The sequence below is a fragment of the Cynocephalus volans genome, chromosome 6 (assembly GCF_027409185.1).
Source record: "Cynocephalus volans isolate mCynVol1 chromosome 6, mCynVol1.pri, whole genome shotgun sequence".
Lineage (NCBI taxonomy): Eukaryota > Metazoa > Chordata > Mammalia > Dermoptera > Cynocephalidae > Cynocephalus > Cynocephalus volans.
In genome coordinates, this window is record NC_084465.1 from 157,492,187 (window position 1) to 157,505,985 (window position 13,799).

General features: G+C 49.2%; 1 protein-coding gene across 3 annotated transcripts; it reads left to right on the forward strand.

Annotated features, from left to right (window-relative positions):
• Positions 1 to 4,487: 4,487 nt before the first annotated feature.
• On the forward strand, positions 4,488 to 11,276 carry LOC134379905 (cyclin-dependent kinase 20). Of its 3 annotated transcripts, XM_063099256.1 has the most exons (8): positions 4,488 to 4,612; positions 4,947 to 5,060; positions 6,120 to 6,308; positions 6,555 to 6,676; positions 6,822 to 6,884; positions 8,196 to 8,319; positions 8,762 to 8,917; positions 10,557 to 11,276. In XM_063099256.1, exons 1-8 carry the CDS (start codon positions 4,538 to 4,540, stop codon positions 10,746 to 10,748), a joined length of 1,035 nt encoding a protein of 344 aa, XP_062955326.1. In that variant the 5' UTR covers positions 4,488 to 4,537; the 3' UTR covers positions 10,749 to 11,276. The 3 variants fall into 3 exon arrangements, with proteins under 3 accessions (XP_062955326.1, XP_062955327.1, XP_062955329.1); XM_063099257.1 differs by lacking the exon at positions 8,196 to 8,319; XM_063099259.1 differs by lacking the exon at positions 6,120 to 6,308.
• Positions 11,277 to 13,799: the final 2,523 nt, after the last annotated feature.

Consider the following 13,799-nt stretch of genomic DNA (forward strand, 5'->3'; position numbering starts at 1 on the left):
AGTGTGAGCCCCGGGGGACCGCGCCCTTGCCCTTCTCACAGCTGTTTCCTAATTCACTTTTCTTCTTCAGTAAACACTTTTCTGGGCTGCTGGTTGGAAACAGAGCTGGACTACCAGAGACCCTCTGATGTTGATGGAGAATAAAGCTGATGGAGACCGCAAAGAACTAGGCCAAGAGACACAGAGGAGCTTCCGCAGCTCTTTGGAGGGTGAGGACTGAGCAGCTCCTGTGAAAGCAGGACTTCTGCCACGGCAGGAGCACGAGACACTGTGTGGGAAGCCACAGATGCCGTGTCCAGCGCACCTCGTCCCTTGCCAGATCATGCTTGTCTGAAAGAGTAGGTGGTTTATCTGGGGCCAATATTAATAGAAACATTCCCATTCTTGGTTTCCGTCATTGCAGGTCAGCATTTCCCTGCAAGCTCTGTAGAAATATTCCCACGCAGAGATCGAGATCAGAACATGAAGCAGGGACCTCAGAGGTGCCTGGGAACCAGGACTCGGATGAAAGTAAGATGGACTGTCTCCCGCCAGGCTTCTCCGGTTGGACGCATGTGCTGGGAAAGGCAAACGGAGTCACAGCGAAACAGCAACAGGCTCTGGGTGTGCGCCCAACATCTGAGCAAAGGGTCCTAGCGCTGCATTCTGACCTGTGGTGCTGTCACATTGTGTGTCTCGGACACATTTGGGTAGAGGCAGGGCAGGCCTGATCCTTGCTGCTGGACAGGCTGGGAACCAGCCAAGTGTGCTATCCACGTGTCTGAGCACCAGGTCTGCAGGTGCAAACAGGTGGGGAGGATGCTTCCTGGTAGGGCTAAGGATGGCACACACATGTGTAAAGTGCCTCACAGTACCAGGCACAGAGTTGACACCCAATCAATGCCAGTTCCCTTCCAGCTCTTTCAACTCGATCTGACTCTGGTAAGTCAGACATAACATAGCATAAACACGCATAAACAGAGCATAATTTCCTGTTCTACATTTTGCCTTCTTGCTCGATCGTATTCTCAAAAGTGTTTTCTTATTTCTGAGTCTTCTATAAATGATCAAGGAACCGATTCTCATATCCAGGGAACCCAGTACCTCTACCAGCTCAGAGCAATTGAGAGTTATTTTGCTTTTCAGGAGTAAGGACCCGAGACCTCTTTTACTTTTTTATTTTTATTTTTTGAACAAAACAACTTTAACCAGTTGGTCATTATATGTTAAATTCAAAATTTACAAATAGTGTAGATGTATTGTTATTATATTCTTATTTATTTATTTTTAATTGAAACATAATTGATTGTACATATACGTGGGGTACAGCTTTGAATATCAATACCTGTGTGCATTACTGAAAGAAATTTAAAAAGACACAAAAAGGTGGAAAGATATCCTATTTTCACAATGTCCATACCACCCAAAGTGTCTACAGAGTGCAATTCCCATCAAAATACCAATGACATTCTTCACAGAAATAGAAAAAACAATTCTAACATTCACACAGAACAACAAAAGATCCCGAATAGCCAGAGCAATCCTGAGCAACAAAAATAAAGCCAAAGGCATAACACTGCCTGACTTAGAACTATACTACAAAGCTATAGGAATCAATACCTGTGTGCAATCCACAATCCTCAAATCGGGGTAATTACTATATTTATCATTACGTAATGTAATCATTTTTTGTGGCCCTTCACCAATTTATCCCAAACCTCCTTCCCCTTTCCCATCTCTGGTGGCTTCAGTTCTGTTCTCTCCTTTTGAAATTTCAACAAATTATTGTGATTGTCACATCTATCTCTCTTTCTTTTACTGTTTATTTGTTTATTTATTTTTAGTTCTAACTTGTGAGTGAAGACATGCGGTATTTTTCCTTCTGTGCCTGGTTATTTCACTTAACATAATTTTCTCTAAGTTCATCCATGTTGCTGCAAATAGCGGAATTTCATTCTTCTTTATGGCAGAGTAGTATTCCATTGTGTATATATACCACATTTTCCTTATCCAGTCGTACTTTGATGGACATTTAAGTTGGTTCCAACTCTTGGCTGTTGTAAATAGAGCTGCAATAAACATAGGAGTGCAGGTGTCCCTTCGACATGATGACTTCCATTCCTTTGGATGTACACCCAGCAGTGGCATTGCTGGATCATATGGTAGTTCTATCTGTAGTTTGAGGAATCTCCATACTGTTTTCCATAATGGGTGCACTAATTTACAGTCTCACAGCCTCCAAATACTTCTCACTTCCCACCCCACAACTGAACATATTCATCCTACCACTTCCCCCAAATAATCATAGATCTGTCCTCACCCACTGAAATACTCATACACATTTCCTGAAGATTACGAAAAAACAAACACACATAACCATCCAGCATACCCTGAATACACAAATGGTCTTCCTACATTCCCCAAATCTATAAAACAGATTGCACATCCAAAGAAATATGCACAAGCACTTTCCCTAACATTGCCCGTATGCACAAGCAGAGAACACTTCCACACCCACCATCAGACACACAAATCCTCAACATTCAGAAAAAACACACACGTAAAATATTCCTCCAAAACCCAAATAACAAACACCTAAACTCTTTGAGTATAGATGCATTACATCTCACACCCTCCACATACACCAAACCCTATACACTCTAGCAAAAAGTCAGGACCTTTCCTTAATCCCAAATATCCACACAGACACAGCCAAACAACGTGTGAATACGCATATCAGAAATTCTCACCAACCGATGAAATACATAGCAACTCCCAAATTATAAATCCATATAATCACATTCCAAACAGATCCCCAAATAAAGACATACAACAAACCATTCACACATCCTGTACTAGTCTGTTTCTGTTGCTTACAACAGAATACCTGAAACTGGGTCATTTAAGGAAACAAAATTTATTTCTTACACTTTCGGAAGCTAGAAAATCCACAGTCCAGAGGGTGCACCCGGTATGGGCCTTCTTCAGGGTGTGAACACTCTCTAGGGACCCACAGTGACCCGGGTATAACACGGTGAGAAGGGCAAGAGCAAGACAGCTAACCTCCTCACTTGCTCTCCCTATGAAGCCCTCAGAACCACGCCCTAGAAAACCCATTAAATCATTATCCCATTACTCCATGAATGGGTCCATCCATTCACAGGACACAGTCCTTCCCATCCAATCACCTCTTAAAGGCGAACCTGCATAAAGAATAAGTACAATTTGCAACAATATATATACTAGTAATATTGATTTGATCAACATATGTCAACACTGAACCCCCAAAATATGTATAATCAATTATGATTCAATAAAAATTAAAAAAAATAATAATAAAGGCCTGCACCTTCCACCACAATACTGGGGGTTAAGTTCCAATACTGGGGGTTAAGGGGGACATTCGAGCTACAGTACCCCCTGAGTTCCTATATTCCCCAAGAGGCCTACACACAAGTATATCACATTTTCAGATACACCGGACGACCCTGACTCTCACACCCCCAAAATCAAAAAACTTTCTCTCATCCTCAAATATACACACTGTCCCCCCAACCAACCTATAAGTATACACACATACATCTGTGTGATAAGTTTTACTAATACAATACGGATGTAGCATACAATTTAATTTACATACAATAATAACATATATATTCCTCTTTACTGTAAATTCCATTTAGGCAAATGATTTTCATGTAATGCTTTTGTTGATTTCTGCCAAATTCTCGCATCCACAGTCAACCCACACTTCCAAGTTAATCATGATTTCACATCAGACTATGAAAGAAAGCTACTCATTTAAGTTTGCAAAGTTGCTCACATCAGTGACAATTGAGTGTGGTCACAACACAAATGCTGTCTGGTAACTTCATGGTGACGGGTTTTATAAGTGAAGCAATGACATGTACATTACAACTTCACTCATTTTCAGTGACATGAGCTGCGTCTTCGCTGAATTGGATACAAGTCTTCTTCCTTTTATCTTTGGAGGGGAGCGGCTAGCCTGTATGGGGGATAATCGTTTTCAAACACTGAAGACGCAGGATACTGGAGACGTTTTCCTCCAGCTTTTGCACTGTTCGGAAAGTAGGAGATGCAGAGGTGACACACATTTATGTTCCCTGCATTACCACATTTCCCCCTCACTTGCAGTCCAGGCACGGAGAGAACAATGCGAGGAGCCCTGATGTGCTGCGTTTGTCACTTTCCCTGTGGTAAACATGGAAATGGCAGTTCCATACACTTAGGAGTGGGGGGTCTGAGCACCGTTCCACTGTTTTTATGTAACTGATTGGCGGATGACTCCACGGAGAACCGCAGCTGGAGCACACCGTGTCCCCTCCACGCATGCGCACCTCCTCGAGCGCGGCCGCCGCAGCGGACATTGGGAGCGGGTTGCCCGTCAACGCAGGAAGTCAGAGCCCCGCCCCTGAGGGCGTGCGCGTGCGCGGGGCTCGCAGGGGTTGCTGGGCAACGGCGTCGCGCTGGGGTCGCCGCGCTGGGGCGGAGCCGTGGTGGGGTTGGGAAGCTGCGGCGCGGCCCGAGGCTGTCCTCGATGGAGCAGTACCGCATCCTGGGCCGCATCGGGGAGGGCGCCCACGGCGTCGTCTTCAAGGCCAAGCACGCGGAGGTGAGGCGGGGCCGCGGCCGGGCCGGCGGGCGTGGACGCCACCTGCCCTCTGCCCCACGCGCCAACTCCTCCGTTCGGTCCTTGTGAGGCGGCCGTTCTCTCACTTCCCGCGGTCCGTTCCGCCTGCCTCCGCGCGGTTGTCTGGCCCCCGTTCACCCAGCGGCGGGACTGCGGTCCCCGGGCTGGTCCCAGACCCGCTTTCCCTCCGTGCTGCGATTGCGCCCCCGCCAGAAGGGCCTCGGCCTCTGGCAACCCGGCGGGGCCGCGTCTCCTCTCTTCCCGCCCTTCTCCCAGCCGGGGGTGGGTGGGCCGTGTCTCCTTCTTTCCTGCACAGACTGGCGAGATAGTTGCCCTCAAGAAGGTGGCCCTGCGGCGGCTGGAGGACGGCATTCCCAAGCAGGCCCTGCGGGAGATCAAGGCTCTTCGGGAGGTCGAGGACAGTCAGTATGTGAGTGGGGCCGGCGGCGTGGGGACGTTCCGAGGGGTCGCGTTCCGGCGCCTTCACTCCCCCCGTGCTCATTCATCCGCCCGTCACTTCCGTCCACTTGTGCACCCTCATTCACCTCATTACCTCATTCCTCACTCATTCCATCGCTCATTTGCCCACTTATTTCTTCACGTACTCATCATCATCCATTCATTCACCAGCTTGTTCTTTTCAAAGCATTTAGTGATTTCTAGTAATAACTAGCACCTGGAGAGCCCCTCACGTTCTGCAGGCTGTTAAAGGTTCTGTGTACATTTGCGTGCTGAGTTCTCTTCACTGCTCTGCAAGGTAGGTTCCAGGCGCTGTTTCTCACTGGAGGGGACAAAGTGGGATCAGCAGCTCATGGGCCATCACTGGTCAGTGGAGGCACTGGCCCAGGTGTGACTGCGGAGTCCAGACATTCTTCCCTTGGGGCCTCCTCTAGGCTTTACTCTGTGCTGGGCACTGGTGACACAGAGAGGAACAGGCCCAACCCGGCTCCTGAGAACTTAAGTGTGCCAAGGGAAACAGACAGAGGCAGCCGGGCCCACCTTGTGTGGTTCGTGCTGTGACAGATACTGTCACAGGGTGCTGTGCAGCCCTGACACCTCTGACACTGGTGGCCTCAGTGTGTGTGATGTGTCTCCAGCTGTCCTAGCGCCTGAGAAGGTGTGGTTCCTGGTGCCCTTCCCTTTGTGCTGGGATTTAATGGCTCTAGAGGAAACAGGAGGTCCGTGTTCATGTATGTGTGTGCGTGTCCATTGATTTTCAGGTGAGCAGGCTGTGCTGGGGGACCAGATGCTGCCACTGAGTGACCTTCTTTAGACCTTTTCCCTGAGTATTAGTGGAGACTTAGAGTGGGACCTGCCTTGTCTTGGGAGAGCAGAGCACCGTGAGCACCGAGCTTCCTGATTCTGAGCTCAGGTCCCATGTCATCTTCCCTGCTTGGTCCTTTGTTACACATGGTCTGGAGGTCTCAGGTGGTTGCATAGAGGGTCTGGCGTTGGGAGTCTGGGGACTGATGGGCTGCCCCACCCACAGGTGGTACAGCTGAAGGCTGTGTTCCCACATGGCGCAGGCTTCGTGCTGGCCTTTGAGTTTATGCTGTCAGATCTGGCTGAGGTGGTGCGCCATGCTGAGAGGCCGCTGGCCCAGGCACAGGTCAAGAGCTACCTGCAGATGCTGCTGAAGGGCGTCGCCTTCTGCCATGCCAGCAATATTGTGCATCGGGTCAGTCCCACAGTGGGCCAGGGGTGGGGCCTGGGGGGCTGACTCAGTTTGGAGGTAGGGTTAGCCCTTGAGGAAGGTGTGGTCAGAGGGGGACAGAGGTGGTCAGGACCTTTAGGTAAGCAGACCAGGTGTGTGGCCCTGGAGGAGGTGGGGCTGGGACTGACCTGGGTGGTCAGCCTGACAAGCTCCCTGTCCCATGGTTCTGGGGGGGATTTGGGCAACTGATGCCTCCTTTGGTCCCCCCAGGACCTGAAACCTGCCAACCTGCTCATCAGCGCCTCAGGCCAGCTCAAGATAGCAGATTTTGGCCTGGCCCGGGTCTTCTCCTCAGACGGCAGCCGCCTCTACACACACCAGGTGGCCACCAGGTATGGAGGGCCAGATTCTCTCCAGCCCTCTTTCTGGGGATGAGGTGCTTCTGGGCCTTCGGAGGATGGAGCTGGGGTGACCTTCTGGAGCAGCATCCTTTTAGAGCAGTGGCCTGGCTATGACCACCAGCCCTCTTCCTCACAGGTGGTACCGAGCCCCCGAGCTCCTGTATGGTGCCCGCCAGTATGACCAGGGCGTTGACCTGTGGTGAGTTTCCTGTGGGCAGGCAAGGGATGATGTCGTCATGAATTTCTGTGAGGCTTTGGGGCTCTAAGCTGTTTGGTGGTCTTTTACTTGGTCTGAGCTCTAGGCTGCCTTGGGGGTGTCTTCCCTGGTTTGGGTATTCTGAGCAGTTTGGGGTCAGTGTTCCTCACCATGACGTTTTTGCTGTGGGTGGGGAGGTGGTCTGAGGCTCAAGGTGGGGAGTGTCTGAGACGAATGTGATATCTCTGAGCTGGTCAGAGGCCTGTGTCCCTGGTTGTGAAGGCACTGAGCCTTTTGGGGAAGAGGATGGTTTGTAGCACCTGAGGTTCTGAGATTTGGGGGCCTGTCACAGTTCACTGTGTGGTGGAGATGCAAAGATTACTCAGAGCCCAAGTATGAAGAGCAATGAGAAGCCCGAAGGGGCTGCACCGAGACAAACTCCTTCCAGGAAGAGGAAGCAAGGCGCAGCCCCAAGTCGGTTTTTGCTTCAGCTTTTATTGTAAAGACAAGGAAGTTACAGAAGAAAAACAGATGGTTAATCAGTCATAGTAAGAACATAAAAGAACTGGCTCTGTGACAATCTTCATCCAAGCGTGTATAGCTCAAAAATAGTTTAAACAATATACTATCAAAAGGAGTCATAAATCTAAGCTATGTAATGTACAAAAAGAAACAATAAGATATTTAGCAGAGTGCCTAACTTTAAGGAAACTGCTTAGGGCAGGAGATGGAACATCCCCCATGTACTAACTAATCTACCAGAACATCCTTGAAAATTTTAACTTATGTACTTTCCCATCATTAACTTCTGCTGTACTAAGGGCAATTGCCTTAAGAACAATCCCTGTTCTGCCTCAATGCTGTTATCCACATTAAAGGCTTTAGTTTTGTGTAAATTCTCTGGTCCTACATTCTTTCCTAAAGGTTTGGGCTTTGGCCCCATAGCTGTAGGCTTTGGCCTCCTAAACTAAGGACTTTGGTCCTGTAAAATTTACATGTTTTAATTCTATCTTATTAATAACCTTTTAATCAATATCCTCTCCCGGGGCCATTTTACTGGCCTGCCCCAGAAAGTGCAAGGGGAGCTGTGCATCCTGGAGTGTGAGGCTCTGAGCAGTGTCGCAACTAACCGTTGGGGCTTTGCTCTGGGTTCTAGGGTTGAGGTCTTTGTTTGGGGGTCTGTACCCTTAGACATGAAGACTTTGGGCTGGCGTGCAGGGGTCTTGCCCCTGGTGTGAGGTTTGGAGCTGATGACAGTAGGTCTTTGTCCCATGGTGGGTGATCTCTGAGCTGCTTGGGGTTCTGTGTCCACAGGGCTGTGGGCTGCATCATGGGGGAGCTGTTGAATGGGTCCCCCCTCTTCCCGGGTGAAAATGACATCGAACAGCTTTGCTGTGTGCATCGCATCTTGGGCACCCCCAGCCCTCAAGTCTGGCCGGTTTGCAGGGGCCCTTGGTAGGGAGGGTGTGGGGCAGGTTTACTCCATTGCCCATCAACAAGTGGCTGCCTCCCCGCGCCGCCACACCTTTTCTCTCATGGCCCCGACCCCTGTTGACCGACAGGGACCACTGTCCTTGCCAAGTTTGGGAGTTCCTCTTTCCTGCCATGCTGGAGGTGGGAGGGCCAGGTCCTGTCCTCTGCCCCTTCCCACCCCAGCACGCGCATGGCTTGGCGTCTCAGCAAGCTGGGTACCAAGCTGGTATCTAAGAGGGTGAGGGGTTGGAGGAAGGAATGGAAGAGGGATGAGTGAATGAGTGATAATGGGGACACATGGATGGGGAGCTGTGAGTGAGCTTGTGTTAGGGACAGGAGCTGGCCTCTAGGGGAGTGGCAAGGGTGGTGCCTGCTCTCATGTTCCCCCCTCCTCTTCCGTGGCCCAGGAGATCACTGAGCTGCCCGACTACAACAAGATCTCCTTTAAGGACAGGGCACCGGTGCCCCTGGAAGAGGTGCTGCCCGACGCCTCTGCTCAGGCCTTGGACCTGCTGGGCCAGTTCCTCCTCTACCCTCCTCGCCAGCGCATCCCAGCCTCCCAGGTAGAGTAAGGCCATGGTCTCTGCTTCTTTACCTTTTCTCATCCCCGCCATTGCCCCAGTACTCTGTACTTGATAGCTGTGTGACCCCATCGTGTCAGCAACCCTCAGAACCTCTGATGGGTGGGGATGAGAACCAGGCATCCCGGACACCTGCACTGTACCCAGGACCCCCAGGGGCCTCAGCAGCTGTGCCTCTCATGAGCAGACTCCACTGGACATCCCCAGTGTTCCCTGAAAGGCTGCAGGAGAGCAGCGATGACCTGTTAAAGGGGCATGCCCATCTCTCAGGAGAGCACAGGTCCAGGTGGGTGGGTCCTGGTCTGTCTCAGACCATGTGGCAGATACAGCAAGAGAGTTGTAGGGGACTTGCTCCTTTATTTCTGCAGCAAATATTTATTGAGCATCTGGCATGTGCTGGGCATTGTCCTGGGCCCTAGAATAGACAGAGAAGAGCAGACCGGCCTCTTCCCCGTGTCGAGGCAGCTTCAGACCCAGAGGGTCACAAGAGGGTCTGCCCCTTATCTGTGGGAGCCCAAGAGGGATGCGGGGCCAACTGTGGGGTCTAGCAAGGCTTCCTGGAGGAAAGGCGGGTTTAAGCATGAAAAGGTGTTTGAGGAGGTGTGCACCGAAGAGAGAAATGGTGAGCAATGGCCTGGAGAGGAGGCCCAGGAAGTTTGGTGTGGCTGGAAGGCAGGGAAGGACAGTGAGGATGGCAGGAGCCACAGGCTGATGGTGTCAGGACCTCTCTCAAGCATACCTGTCCCTCCAGCCTGATGGCCACCATTCCCAGCCACACTCGGCACCACACATGTCCTCTCAGTCCCCACTCAGCTCCCCTTTCAGTCTCAGTCAGCAGCTCCTGTGGGCTCTGCCTGCACAGTGCACCCAGCCGTCTGCCCACTTCTCCCCCAGATCGCCCCCAGCACCTGCATCCCTCCTCCTCCAATTGATCTTCTCTCCACCTGGCAGAGACAGTGGCCTTGTCCCAGCAAAGCTGGTCACAACCCTCCTCTGCCAGGGCCTGTGGCTCCCTCTAACTCAGGAAAAGCCAAGGCCCTTCTGATGGCCTACAGGTATGGTGTCCTTGGGCACCATCACTTCTTGACCCTGCCTGCTGGTGTCCCCCTTGCCCATTCCTCTCCAGCCCCACAGCCTCGTCCATGTCCTGGAACACACTGGGACACTCTCTGGGGTGGAACGCTCTTCTCCAGGTATCCTGGCGCCTGCTCACCTCTTGCAGGTCATTGCTCAAATGTACCCCCGTCAGGTGGCCTTCCCTCACCACTCTTCAAATCTGCAGCCTTTCTCCAGTATTCCTCATGCCCCTCTCTTGCTTTCTCTTTTCAACAGCACCAATTGTTATCTGACATACTGTATATTTTACTCCATTTTCTTGTTTATTATCTTCCCCCTACTTCTCCGCCTATGTCAAAAAGGCAGAGCTTTTGTTTGCTTTGGTAACCGCTGTGTCCCCAGCCTCCGGAACAGAGCTTCAGACACAGTGGGCACCCAGGAAAGCTTCCAAGTCAGCTGGAGGCATGAGTGGGTGAAGGAAGAAGTTAACAGTCACCCTCAGCCTGAGGCTGGGGACAGGGAGGTGACAGGTTTCCTTCTGCTGTCCCTTACTCACCACCCCCAGGCCCTTCTGCATCAGTACTTCTTCACAGCTCCCCTGCCTGCCCACCCGTCTGAGCTGCCGATTCCCCAGCGCACAGGGGGACCCGCCCCCAAGGCCCCCCCAGGGCCTCCACACATCCATGACTTCGATGTGGACCGGCCTCTTGAGGAGTCGCTGTTGAATCCGGAGCTGATTCGGCCCTTCATCCTGTAGCAGGGAAATGCTGGCCGAGGCCCTGACTGCCTCCCTGCCAGGGCCACCGGGCTGCTTGTTCCTCTGCCTCCTGCCTGACTTGACTTTCCACGGCCTCCCCACAGCCATACTGGGCCCACTCCACACCTCGCCCTGCTCCTACCGTGTCCTACTCTTCAGCCCTCGTGAGGGCTGGTCTCAAGGAGGCAGAGGTCATGTTCCCAGCACATGAGGATGTCCAGTCCAGCAGAGGAGGCCCGCGGCTTGTACTCAGTTGGCCTCACATCTGTACACTAGTGACTTATAAGTCAGAAACAGATCTCTGCTGCCGTCCAGGGACCACCCTTGGATAGTGGCCATGCCGGCCTGTGCTGATTCTCAAGGCCCTGCGTCCTGGTCAAGGACATCCCTGTTAGAAACATCTGGGAGAAGGGTAGAGAGTAAGATGTCCTCATGGTGGAAACTCAAGTGGGAAGGAGGATTTTGGTTTAATTTTGTTCTAGTTCAGTATTTGAGATTTATTATAAAAGCCCCAAGTGGCTCTGCCTATGTCTGCTCCTCCTCTATTCATCTCATGGTCCTAATTTTTCGTGGGTCACTGAGATCATAGCTCTAGTCATGGCCACTCTCACCCTAGGGCTTCCTGGGTGCCTCATATAACTGAGCGCTCATTTGGAAGTGGGGTGGACGGAAGTCTCGACCCAAGGATGGCTCAAGATCCAGCAGGCGACCCACGCACATTAGGCTGGGTTACTACCGTCTGCTCCCTGAGGATGAGGGGGAGCCAGAGCAGCTGTGTGAATAAGGAAATAGGCACTCCTGCAGTTAATTTATGAATTCAGTAAACCCCAGTCTAATCCCAGCCAGCTTATGTCATAATAATTTGATAAAGATGATTCTAAAAGATATATGGAAATGCAAAGGGCCAAGAGGAAGAATCAGAAGCAGAAGAAGAGGAAACGATGAAAGGACTTGCTCTGTCAGATATCAACACTTTTTATAAGGTTATGTAATAATTAAGACAGTGTGGTATTGATTTGGGGATAGGTAAAAATGGACAGACGAGAGAAACTTATTTTCAGCAATCTTTTATTCTTAAGATGTTTGCTTTATGCTTCATGTGGATACATGCTTCTGGGAGCACTGAGGATACCAAAGTGACTAACACTGCTGCAGCTGCCGGCCTCCAAGCACTTAGTGGGAAGACACAACACGGTAAACCCCAGTTGCTGCTCTCAGGAAAGTCTGATGTCTTCATGATCTGACCTCTGTTTATTTCTCCAGCCACATCTGCAGACTCTAAGCTCCAGTCAGCCTTAGTTAATTTCTGGTAGTTCTCACCTCTGCATAAATGGGAGCCTGCACTTAGGCTTGATGTGTTTGGAAACAGTTTAAATAAGATGTGGTCAACTGATGAAAAGCTCATTTGGAGATTGTCAGTTGAGGCCTTAGGTTTTTTTCTACAAAAGCTTTTCAAGCAGCGTACATTGTACAGTGATAACCAGGCACATGAGGAGACAAGAACGTAAATAAGCAGCACAAACAGAAAACAGACTAGGTATAGTAGTGGACTCACCAGACATAACACTGTGTAACAGCTGTACTCTGTCCAGGATGCTAAGTAATTTACTAAATTTCTAGGGTAATATCAAATCTAGAATGAAGCATATACAATTTCTAAAACTACAAGGAATAATGGAATAATAAAAAATACTTGCTACAACACAGGTACAAATATGTAGCACATAGATGATAGTTTTAAACTAAAAAATATTAGTAATATAAGAAAGAATAAATGCTCCAGCTGAAACAAAGATTGTTATCTCAATTAGAAGGAGAATGAAATTATGTGGTATTTCCAAGAGAAGTCCAAAATGTAGATACCAAAAATTTGCAAGTAAGAGAATAAAACATTTACCATGTACACACAAACCAAAAATCTGGTATAGTTATTTGATATCAAACAATAGATTTTAAGGCAAAGAACGGTTAATATCAGACAAAGATTTTAAGGCAAAGAGCATTGCTAGAGATAAACACATTCAATGCTAATGATATTAAATCTATTGGCAAAATTTTCTAAATTAGTATTCACATAATATGGTCTCAAAATTTAAGATGAATATAAATCAAACAGTAACAGAACTAAAAACCAGAAAGACAAATCCACTTCCAAAGCGTTAGATTTAGAATAGCTCTCCAAGAAACAGGAGGCCAGTCCAAGTGTAGTTGTGTTCACAACAACTAATCAGTCACAACCAGTTGCAGATTTCCTTGTTCCTTTTCCGTTTCTGCTGCTTCACTTGACTAACCCAAACAAACAGGAAAAGACAGAACAATTCGGAATGTAGTTTGCCTAAGAGGATGAACATATTGACCTAATACTTGTATATTTTAAATAAAAACAAATCCAGACTTGAGAGGCTATTTGAAAAGCCTGCTGCAGTACAGAGAGCACTCCAACCTCAGGATCTGCAAGCATCTCCAAATCAACAAAGGGCTTTGCTTCCATAGAGAGGTGAGCAGGGCAGCAGTGGGGAGAGCAGGCAGCGTAATCAACGTGGTTTAACAGGACGTGTTTATTTCGTTGCTCACCAGGTTCTTGGAATGAGCTGTTACGGGAGCATGTCTACATCTTAGTGCTTGTTTGAGCTTAGGGGCGAGCCAAAGGTTAGGGGCCTAAGGCGGGGAGAGAATCCTGACTAAAGGTTGGTCAACTCAAGTCAGTGGGTAAGTAACAGGCAATAGTGAGCACTTGGTCAACAACACAAAACCAAACAACACAGGATACACATTCTTCTCAGGCACATGCAGAACACAATAAATCGGGCCAGCCTGTGGCTCACTCGGGAGAGTGTGGTGCTGACAACACCAAGTCAAGGGTTAAGATCCCCTTACCGGTCATCTTTAAAAAAAAAAAAAAAAAAAGACAAAACACAATAAATCAATCATAGACTGGGCCATAACAAGTCTCAACAAATTTCAAAGGATCAAAATGATCCAAGGTGTGTATTTTTTTTTACTGAAATGTAATTAAGCTAGAAACCTGGAAGATAACATAATTACAAATAT